General features: G+C 41.0%; 1 protein-coding gene across 1 annotated transcript; it reads right to left on the bottom strand.

The window, feature by feature from the left end:
- Window positions 1-4,772: 4,772 nt before the first annotated feature.
- On the bottom strand, window positions 4,773-8,013 carry LOC120105761 (aminoacylase-1-like). Its single transcript, XM_039118496.1, has 2 exons — window positions 7,122-8,013; window positions 4,773-5,126 (listed from the first exon to the last, which is right to left on the bottom strand). Exons 1-2 carry the CDS (start codon window positions 7,974-7,976, stop codon window positions 4,899-4,901), a joined length of 1,083 nt encoding a protein of 360 aa, XP_038974424.1. The 5' UTR covers window positions 7,977-8,013; the 3' UTR covers window positions 4,773-4,898.
- Between the last annotated feature and the right edge of the window lie 3,466 nt (window positions 8,014-11,479).

Genomic DNA, 11,479 nt, shown 5'->3' on the forward strand with positions numbered 1-11,479 from the left:
CTCATCCAACATATCATCAAGTCTAGGGATGGAAAATCTATACTTGATTGTAATCTTGTTTATAGCTCTACTATCAACACACATTCTCCATGTTTTATTTTTCTTCGGAGTTAAAAGGGCAGAAACAGCACAAGGACTAAGTGATTCTCTAATCAATCTCTTTTGCAATAAATCAATGGTTTGCCTTTGTAATTCAGCATGCTTATTAGGAGACATTCTATAATGAGGCAGATTAGGAAGAATAGCACCTGTAATGAAATCAATTCGATGTTGAATGTCTCAAAGTGGTGGTAAACCAGCAGGAAGGTCAGCAAGAGCTAGGCCTTTGAATCTATCCAATAAGCCTCGAACTTCGTCCGGAACTTCTGTTTCAAGTTCTTCACTTTTTTTCTGCAACAACCAGAGCATAAACAATACCATCTTTTTTGTAGGACTCTTAAAATTCCTTGAAAGATAATAAGCTGATCTGGTTCGAAGAAGACACTATTTGGAATGTCTTTCATAGGGGTCAAAACATATTTCACTTTATTGTGGATAATAGTGTAAGTGTTCTTCCTCCCATCATGATAAGCATTCCTATCAAACTGCCACGGTCTACCAAGAAGCAAATGACAGGCATCCATAGGTAGCTCATCAAAATAAATTTCATCTTCATACTTGCCAACAGCAAATTTTACTTTGCATCTCTGAGTCACCATGATTTCTCCACCCTTTTTGAACCAAAAAATCTTGTAAGGCTTTGAATGGTGTTCACAAGAAAGCTTCAGCTTTTCTATCACTACTTTTGACACCATGTTCTCACAACTTTCGAATCAATCATCAAGATACACTTCTTTCCATAGGAAAGACAATAGGTTCGAAAAATGTTATGCCTCGGCCATCTATCAGTCTCTTGAACAGTTAGCACTTGCTGGATTACAAGACTTTCCGCATCACAATCACCTTCACAATATTCTTCATTAAGATCAGCCTCTGGTTCTTCATCATAAATTGGCTCTTCATCTTCTTCTTCCATAAGATGCAATTCAGCTTTCTTCTTTAGATATTCATAGGACCTATGCCCAGATTCACCATACCGAAAATATTTGTTGGAAGTTGAATGAAACTTCCCACTCTCCTTACTCCCTCCAACCTGATGTTGGGTTTGTTTTTCAAAGGTAGGAGCCAACTTCTTACCCTTCTCTTTCACCCCTTTTGAGCTTTCACCCTTTCGGTATGAACTCCATTTTATTTTCTCTTCTGCCTTTAATGCCTTTTGATATGCTTCCTCCAGAGAATGAAGCGAATGCATCATCAACTCGTCTTTGAGGTTATATTTCAGTCCACTCACATATCTGGCCACCAATTGATCATCAGATTCTTGCAAGTTCACACGACTCATAAGCTTGTAGAATTGCTCTGTATAATCACCAACAGATTGCTCCACACGATGATGCAACTGATGGAACTTTTGGTAGAGAGTTTGAGAATAATCCAAGGAAAGAAATTTCTCATCAAGCTTCAATTTCATCTCAGCCCAGGTATTAACTCTTGGGATTCCTCTTCGATCTCTGCTACGCTGATATTGTTGCCACCAGATTAGAGCATGACCCTTCAGCTTCGTAGCCATGAACTGCACCTTTCTCTCATCTGTAAGAAATTTTCAATCAAAGAAAGCTTCTAAATATGCCATCCAGTCACAACAGCTATCAGCATCAAGTTTGCCATCAAAGTCTTGCACTTGAACTTGGATGCTTCGATCAGTATTCTCCAAAGCACGGGTCAAGCGTTCCATGGACCATTGATCAACGACACCAGGTTCTGGAACAGAACTGAAAGAAGATGAACGGTCATTTTGGCTATGGTTGTTGAAGAAGATATTGTGTTCACTTTCTTGACTTCTATGGCTTCGAGTGGGTGAAGCTTGAATTCGCCGACAGAGTTTATTTACCATGTCTGTCAGTGCTTGATTCGATTCTCGTAATGCAGCAAGTTCAGCTTGCACTTCATCACGCTCTGTTTTCCTTTGACGTCGTGGAGAATTTCTTTGATGCCATGGAGGCATTGTAGAGGACCCGGAGATACAAAGAAGATCGAACAATTTTGAGATAAAGGACACCACAGCAGAAAAATTTGCTCTGATACCAATTTGATGCAGGCTGAAATCTGCAAGTCTTGGCCAAACCAAAAGGATTCAACCAAGAAAAAGATAATCCTGGGATGCCACTCAACCAGGGTAGCGGATGCCACTTGACGCTACTAATTGCAGATGCCACTCGATGCGACCAAGCCACGCACTTGATTGGTAGGAGGATGCCACTCAACTCACAAAAGCAAGAAAGGCTTGCTGGAAAGAAATTCTGAAAATAACAACTCTGCTTTTTATTTCATTCATATACCCGTTTTATATGCTATCTTGGAACATCCATCCAAGCATAGGTAAGACAAAACAGTGCTAAAACGCTTTGATGGGAGTTTAGTTACAAGTACCAATATTTAGAAATACCAAAAGACACTTAGAAAAATGAAACTATGTGCTGGAAAAAAGACCAACTTAAATGCACTTCGCTGAGCGCTGCTAGTCTAGACGTGCAGTAGTAAAAATGCCATAACTTTCTCTAGAAATCTTCAAATGGCACGAGATCAAGTGTGTTGGAAACTAGAGGAGTAGAGCTTTCCAATGGTTTATGGCATGCTAGCTGATTAACTATATATTATTTCCAGAATTAATTCAAAACCAACTCTGTCATGCTGCCAGGATCAAAGGATGACTCACTAAACACATGAGTCGACTCATGAAAACAATGAGTCGACCCCCGTTACAAATTAGTCGACTCATGAAAGCAATGAGTCGACCCTTGCTACACATGAGTCGACTCTTGAAAGCAAAGAGTCGACCCCTGCTGCTCCTGCATCACCAAAAGACATCAAAACTCACGACGATCTTCTACATTTGAAGAGCTCCCTCAACCACGTCCGCTTGGAATGACATAGCAGCTTAAACCACCCAAGCTCGGCTTGGAATGCTCGGCCTAAAGCCATTAGCTCCAATGATACGAGAGGTGCACCCTACTCGGCACATACACCTTCACAAATATTTGGCTATAGCACAGGACGATCGACAACTCAACTACTTCCTTCGCTCGAGCCAAAGAACAAATCAAACTCAAAAATCGGAGGGCAGATGATGGGAAGCAAAATGGATCGTCCTACTCTAGCGTGGAACCACCCAATTTTTGCCGAGCAGACCTCAGAGCCGAGCAGGCCAGGCCTCGGCCCCGCTAAGAGTCGAGCCGACCTCGGAGCCGAGCAGGCCTAGGGTCGACCCCATCTCTACATGAGTCGGCCCCCTAACAACATGAGTCAACCCCCGCATTCATGGGTCGACCCTCAGGCAGACTTCGGTCCCACTAAGAGCCAGGCCGACCTCAAACCCCGCTGAAGGCTGAGCCGACCTCCGCCTGAGGCCGAGCCGACCTCTGCCTGAGGCCGAGCCAACCTCGGCCCTATCCACCTTAATCCCATCGAAGATCCCGCAGATCCTCAGAATCCATATTCAAACAAATCTGGAAAGATATCTCCCGAATCCTCCGCCCGCGGGATTGATCTCCGTGATTCATGCCGCCTCCAGCTAATGGCCAGCTGATCACAGCTCGGCTCGAGATTTCAGATAACGGCCGAGACCCTCATCCTATAAAAAGAGGGTAGGAAAAGGCCCGAAGGGAGCCATGGAAAATACTCATAAACATTTTCCATAACTTTGGATCAACTCTAACTTAGCTATCGAAGGGCCTTCGCCGGAATCTCCAGCCAAGACTTTGTGCAGGTACACCGGTGCACAGGAGGTTGCTCCCTTTCTCTGTCCCGGCCAGCGGCTTCTCAGATTCCTCCGGCGTGGTCACCCTCAGGCCAAATTTCAACCCCAACATATATTACCCTCTTTGGTTAATGTACTTCCTTTAAAAAATTAGAAAATTAAAAATTAATAGGAAGCCCTTAACTAATGAAGATGACTCATATGGCTAAGCCAAGGCAAGCCTTAGACATCCTTGCAGCCACCTACTCACTAATTCAAGCTCTTGAATGTTGCCCGCTCGAATCCAGAAGACTTGTAGGCATATACAAAGTAAGCTACCCATATGCTCAGGTAGTTATTGGCAATCTTGACCTAAGCTTGTTTGCTTGACCTAACCCAGTTGGGATCAATCCACCTCACCTGACTTGCTAAGTTCATGAATCAAGTATAGGTTGGTTTACCCAATCTATTAGTGGGCCAAGTCAGATTTGCACCAAGGCTCAAACTATCAAGATATGGGGATATAGATAGAAATATATTTAAAATATATTGCAAAACTTTAGAAAAAGAGCAATATAAGCCTTTTGATATTGATCCAACAGCTTATGCTTTCAATGAGGGAATAGAGAGATTGAGAAGAGTTGGGTCCTAAATAGTCAACAATCTAAAACGGCGCAAAAAAGTCTAAAAATAAGCGGTGAGTTTATCTACTCGTAATAAAAAGCCCTAAATTTAATGGGTCTCAGCTAGTTAAACAAGGTTGAGTCTAGGTTAGCCAAAGGTTAGGTTTAGGTGAAGCACTTTTGACCTACTAGTGGGTTAGGTTGGGTTCAGGTCAGGACCATAGATCTTAATATATAACCTTGACTCGACCCTCACCCAACCCATTGCCACCCCTATGTCAAGGAGCCACCTTCGAGAACCGAGAGGTTTGGAGAAAACAACTATAATCAAAAGCCCTAGATGTGAAGACTTTGTCTTTTAATAATTTGAACTCCATGAATTTGGCACTATATGTTTGGTCAAAGATGTAGATGATGAAAAAAACTTCTGATAAAAGAGTAATATTCCTCTTCTTCACCATCCTCTTCCCTTTTTCTTGTCACTAAATCTTTACTATTTTCTACCCCTTTACCGTTAAGAAGGTAACTACTAAATTTAATTTGAGCAATAAAGGACACAATATGTACATATAACTGGAGCACATTATCACCTGATATGTCATATTTCTTATAGCTGGTGCCCATTCCTCATCAATTCTTTTTCTTAAGAGATCTGGGTCTGCTGTTGGTGGAAGCCGAACATCAAAACCAACCTCTACTTCTGAAGGTTGCATGTTCATTGCAAAACCCTACAGTTAATCACTTCCAATCATTATATGATGTATCAGTGACTATATGAGATGTGATGCTATCTACATAAACTAAATGCATTATGAAGATACATATTTCACATGTTTACATGACTTTAGGGCATGAACATCTAAGCCATCACATTACACCATGATAGTAAAGGAGGAAGAGTGAAATGCATAACATAGGATTTAGCATAGTTCTCACATATGTACCCTGATGTTATGCTATCTACATGGACAAATATATGCATATGCATGTTTGCCTACGTGTACATAGCTCCATATGTATATTAATTTCCTAAGCATCAATTTTGAGAAATGGAAAAACACCTAATTCATAATGCAGTACTGACCAAAACATCTTCCATCAAAATTGCTTTGGTTTAGAAATTATTGGTCATTAAGCTTGTTGGCTCACATAGTAATGGTTTAAAATAAATATCGATACTTCATTGGCATACATAAATAGAGAGTTATGTGTCGTAGTTAGGGTTTTAAGCACTTCATCATTCTAGTATATCTATTGTTCTTAAGGCTTGTACAAGACAAGATCAAGGTATCAAAAATCAAGAGTCAAACCTATATCAACCAAGAGTGGGTAAAATAAATGCCATATCTCATATTGTATCATAAACGGTCTTGACAAATATGCTTTGACATGGCTGATACGGCCCTCGTACAACTTTTTTGCAGCCTCTAAATTATTTCTGTTTTTCTTAGGTTTTATCATCTTAAATCTTAATGCTATATTTTTACAAGAAATATAATAAAAATACTAGTTTAATGCCCAAGTCATGTTTTTCTATATGTAGTAAAGTTTTTCAATTACATATTTATGACATAATATCACATAACTTGATATCTCAACTTCTCTCAGAAAGTACAATCCTAGACCGAGCAGAATGCAAGAAAAGGATTCACGAAGCCGACCCCGACTAGTTCAGAATTAAGACTTAGTTGAGTTAAGTTGAGGTATTGCATAACTTGGAATTAAGGATATATATAAAATATATGTGTTAAAATTAAAAATTGAAATGAAATTAGGTCACTGGAAATCATTGAATTAATAAATGATACAAAAATTACCAAGATTCAAGATGAAATAGTCTACATTTACCAACACAATCATGCTACCTTTTCTGAAAATTAATTAGTTAGTATTTTAGAAAATATTTTTAATGAAAAGTAGTTTTTAGAAAAATAAAAGCTCAAATTAAAATTTAATTCAGTAAGGTTCTATCTTCAGCTCCTACTTGAAAACATAACCAAAGATCAACTCAAAAATATAGCATTTGCTGAGCTTATTTAGGAGACATGCACGCTTCCATGAGACAATCAGAAAAGTTAAAATCCATCACTGGACTACACACGAACAAAGAGCCTGCTTTCCATTTCCTACAACGTCCATGTATTCAGTCAAAGAAAACAAAGTTCAAGAGCTATATTTTGTTTACACCATCTCCGCAATTTTGCTTTATTATTTGTTTATGCTTTTGTTCCGTTGGGATAGGGGAGGGTTTTCCCTCCACCGAACCCCCTCCCTGTCCTTAGCTTAGGATAGCGATTGTTGTTCAAAGAAGACAGGATTCACACCTTCCCTCAAGTAGACAGGCAAGTCTGACGTGTATGTCAGTGCCTTGTCACGAAATTGTTAAAGGCTTATGCATCTGTGTTAGGAAGATCATGGACAGATTAACTGGGGAAAGGCACGCAAATACAATGAGATTATGGACTAATAATTAGGTTGTTTCTGATAGGAGTCGAAAAAAATTATAGTTCACAATGACATGGATAGAGATAGATGCAGGGGGTTTGAGATTGTTATTGATTTTTGGATTTACCAAAGTTTTGCTGAGGGATTTTCATGGTTTTGTATACCTTAGTAGAAGTGAGATCGTATAACTACTACTAAAATCCAATTTCTTTTAAGCAGATCACTAAAACGCTTCCTGAATGCATGTACCGATCTCCAAAAGGAATTAAGTAGCTCACCGTGGGGGATGGTGTACCAGCTTTCATATAAACTGCGTTCACTGAGATGACCTCGGAAACTGCCTTAATCCCAGCCTTGACTTGATCGAACTGACTCTCCCTGAAACGAGCGACAGCTTCCACGCAATCCATCAGATTCTCCATCGCCCCATTATCATACATCCTCGACCCATGCCCCGGCGCACCAACAGCCTTAACGATCAGCGACCACGGAGAGCGGTCGGCGTAGAACACCCTGAACTCATCCGTCGGCGAGGCCTGCCCCTCATCGAGCACGAAGCCGACATTGAGGGCTCTGAACTCCTCCGAGGCAGCGAAGCTGGCAGCCCCGTCGGCGCCGCCAATCTCCTCGTCGGGAACGAGGGATACGTGAATCGAGCGGCGGGGGACGAAGGAGGTGGCTCTGAGGTTGCGGAGGGCCTCGAGGTACTGGACGGCGAGGCACTTGTCGTCCTGGGCGCCGCGGCCGAAAATACGGCCGGCGGCGTCGCGAGCGGCTGCAAAAGGGGGGTGGAGCCACTTGGCAGGCTCGGCAGGGACGCTGTCGATATGGGAATTGAGGAGAATGGAGGGGAGGGAGGGGTCGGAGCCAGGCCAGGAGAGGAGAAGGAGGGGCTTGCCGCGGGCGAACTCCAGGGTTAGGGTCTGAAGGCCGATGGACTGGGCCTCTGAGGAGAGAAAGGCGGCGGCGGAGGCGTAGTCGGGGTCGGGGTGGGCGGTTCGGATCCGTAGGTATTTTTGGAAGCGTTGAATTTGGTCTTCTTCTAGTTGGGTGAAGGAGCTAGCAAGAAAAGAGTATAAGAGGAGGAGGAAGAGGAGGAGAGAGGAGGAGAGAGAGACCAAAAAGATAGACATGGTTGATTTCTTGCCTTCACTAGTGAGCTCATTCAGGGATAACATCATATATTTTCTATTTGGATACAGCTCTGCCATAATTTCTTTACTGCCTATAGTTTTTAATTGGAACTTTGTCATATATATATTAAAGTTTATATTTACCATTTGCTTATCGTCTACCGTGATACGTGCCGTTGTACCAGTGACATACCAACATGGTATATATCATGCCTCCATATCTTTTTCTCTTTCTCATTCTCTTCTTTCGCTTTCTTCTGCTCTGACCTTCTTCGATGAAGATCAAAAATAAAGAACAGTTGAACTGTGATGATTTTTGGCAAATAATCTTATCCCACTTACCTTGCCCATTCTTCTGTCGCCCTAGCCATCTGCAAAACTTTTAGCAAGTTCCACCCTTTTACATGAAGAATAAAGAGCAGATCCAAATAGTCATGGTATTAAATTGTTTTTGTCCCGCCAATCTGCTCACCCTTGACATCCTATAATCAAAAACTAGAAGAAGAAAAAAAAAAAGTTGCATGCGATCTTATGTGAAAGAGATATGATTTTAAAAATTAATAAAATAAATATCTTAAATTTATTTAACATTTTATGTATTTATGAGTTTGCACAAGAGTAAAACTTGCATTTTTCAATTATTATTTATATAATGATAAGGCTCAAATAAGTTTTAACTAATGGTTGCATAAGCTATGGATCAAATTCGTACAAGTTTATAAAAGAATGATTTTACTACAGAGTACATATTGACAAAATGATAAGATAGCACAAGTTTGAATGCATAATTGCACAAGTTTTTAAAGAATTTCAGTCTATAAAAGTCTAATTTTGATATATAATTGACATTGGCATAATGATGATCTCAGATAAATTTTAGGCAATGGTTGAACAAGCTTTGAGTAAAATCTAATGAACTTGTAAAAGACTGATTTAGAATTCAGTTGGTATATTGGAAAACTTGCACATATTTTAACCAACCAAATCAACATACCAAGTTTTAAATTCTTGGGCTAATGGTATCTTTTGCTGGAGTTTTTTTCTTTTTTTGTAAATTTGTTGATTTTGAGTTTTCTCTAGAATTTTATTAAATATTATGTCTTCTAAGTGGCATTGAAACTTCCACATTGATGGATAAAAATATTTGGAGATGGAAGTCTACTAGATAATTTTCTATGATATCTTTCTATAATTCCTTAACTTTGGTAGGTTTATTAAGAATGGTCTTTGAGCCTTTTGAAAAGTTTGTTTCGTTTTAAATGTCAAAATCCTTACTTCGGCTTACTATTAAAAGAAGATTATTACCTTTTCATATCTTATGTAAAAAAACTATTGGCTTTAGTATCTATTGCCGTTAAGAATCGATACGATCAAGGTATCGAACCAGCTGATTGTTGGAGGGCTTGGTCATTGACTGTTCAGGCCATGAAGGTTGGCAGAAGGGTGCGATATGCTTAAGATAGTAGTGGAAAGTGGAGACTTTGCTTGGACCTTCGCTCTGGTGTCGGGCTCGGCCTAAAACAGTAAAGATGAAGACGTTCTCTTACCAGATAGTATCCAATGGGGGACTTTCTGATGCCTAAGTCAAACAGAATCTCAAGAAACAATGGAGGTAATGTGAGAATGGTAGTGACAGCACAGAGGTGGATTAGAGCTTGAAAGTACTTACTTGGAGGGTCTTCTAGAATTGGATTGTATGCGCGAGAGTTAATGCCCATCGCCGAAGAATTTAGGCATGCGGATCAGCTGCCTTTGGCAAGAACATCGCATGTCCCGAAGATCATGCATGGTCCTTTCGCTCATGCATCATGCTCCGTGCATCTCATTGGTGCGATTAAGGAAATCACTCGCAATTATGGCCGAGGCATTGCCAGATGGAGAGAGATTTTGGAATTTGGAGGACTCTCTGTGCGCTTCTAGGCTATCCACATGGCGAGCTTCGATTGATTCAATGGAGGCTTCATGGAGGGATCTAATTGGTTGGTCTGCCATATTAGTTGTAGTCAATTACGAGGCATATCGCTTGCCTCCTAGTTTCAAGGCTAAGCTAACTCGTTAGCTCAAACAGTAGAAGTAGACTTTCAAGTTAGGCCGACCAACCAAGGTGACCCGTGAGGCCAAATCAAGCTATGTTATTGCACCATAGTGGTTGTCCCTTTAATTTCGCTATAGAGATCTTTAGGATACTGCATTTATGAGGAACATGCCTACTTATGTGCTTTCTGAAGCGTCGTCATTCATAGTGGAAATATTGGTGCAATATTTAGACATTTAGGGGCCAATTGTGATCCGAGTGACCATCTGGGAGCAAACATGTGAGCGGCATGTGGTGAGGATCGGGTAGGGTAGGTGGGTCGACATGCCGATCTAGGTCGTTTCAGGCTTTATATAAGTTAGGAGACTGGTGCATCTCTCCTACATCAATATCTTGTGTTCTGAGACTCAAAGAGAGAGATATCAAGGTTTAGCCTGTGGCAGTTTCCTCCTTGTGCTTCTAACATAGTCTCGTGGGTTCACCGGAGTTTTTTTGCAGCAGTGGATTTTTGATAGGTTCTTCTTAAGGCTTCATTATGGGCTTTCCTTGGGCCTTCTTTCCTTTCTCTTCTTTCTCTTTTTGTCTTTCTTCTTCCACAATGGATCCATCTCTTGATGACTGCTTCATGGATATTGAGAGAGCGGGTCAGGGCTTGCTAGACTGAGCTTTCATGGCTTCAGATAGAACCCAAACTGAGGTTGTCTCAGGTCCAGATACTGAAAAATATATCTTGGAAGAGTCTAACCTTGATTAGATTTGAGTCAAGTTTTTTATTCCTCAAAACTTCTCCTTAGAGTTGCCCGATCCTTCTGATTGAGTGAGGTTGATTCGAAAGAATCAGCTCATCCTTTATGAGAAAACTTTGAGGACAAGTGTTGCCCAAGAAGACAACCCAAGAGGGGGGTGAATTGGGTTTTAAGTAATAATTGCAAATTAAAGCTTAATGAGTAACTAATTAAGATTATTGCAGGCAGATTAAATAGATTACTAGTAGTAGTGAGTGGAGAGGATGGAAGAGACAATGAACCAATTACAAACACAAGAGGTTTTATAGTGGTTCGGAACTAACCTTTGCTCCTACGTCCACTCCCCAAGCTTCACTTGGGAGTTCACTCTAATTCCTAGGATTACAGCCAGTTGTTTTACAAGTTCACAACCCAACTTGTTGTTTTCACGAGATCACAACGAACTCGGTCGGTTTTCACAGGCTCACTAACTAGAACCATCCGATTGTTTTCCCGGGATCACAATCGAACCCTTACTGTAAAGACCAGAAATTGGGCCCGTTCTTGGGCCCAATGAACTGAAGTCGGCAATGGATGCCGACTTCAGTCTATTCATCGTGGTCTTCCCACGATGAACCCGCCGGCCGAACGGCCAGCGGGATCTCCGCACACCACCCCCCTGTTAGATGTATGCCCTAGAAGCCAATTTGGCTGACACATTGTTGATTCTAGGGACATAATTT

The sequence above is a fragment of the Phoenix dactylifera genome, unplaced genomic scaffold (assembly GCF_009389715.1).
Source record: "Phoenix dactylifera cultivar Barhee BC4 unplaced genomic scaffold, palm_55x_up_171113_PBpolish2nd_filt_p 000364F, whole genome shotgun sequence".
Taxonomy (NCBI): domain Eukaryota; kingdom Viridiplantae; phylum Streptophyta; class Magnoliopsida; order Arecales; family Arecaceae; genus Phoenix; species Phoenix dactylifera.

Coding starts and splice junctions, on each gene's coding strand:
- LOC120105761 (XM_039118496.1), bottom strand. CDS start 7,976: ATGTCTATCTTTTTGGTCTCTCTCTCCTCCTCTCTCCTCCTCTTCCTC. Junction 5,127..7,121: donor CTGGTACACCATCCCCCACG/GTGAGCTACTTA, acceptor GATTAACTGTAG/GGTTTTGCAATGAACATGCA.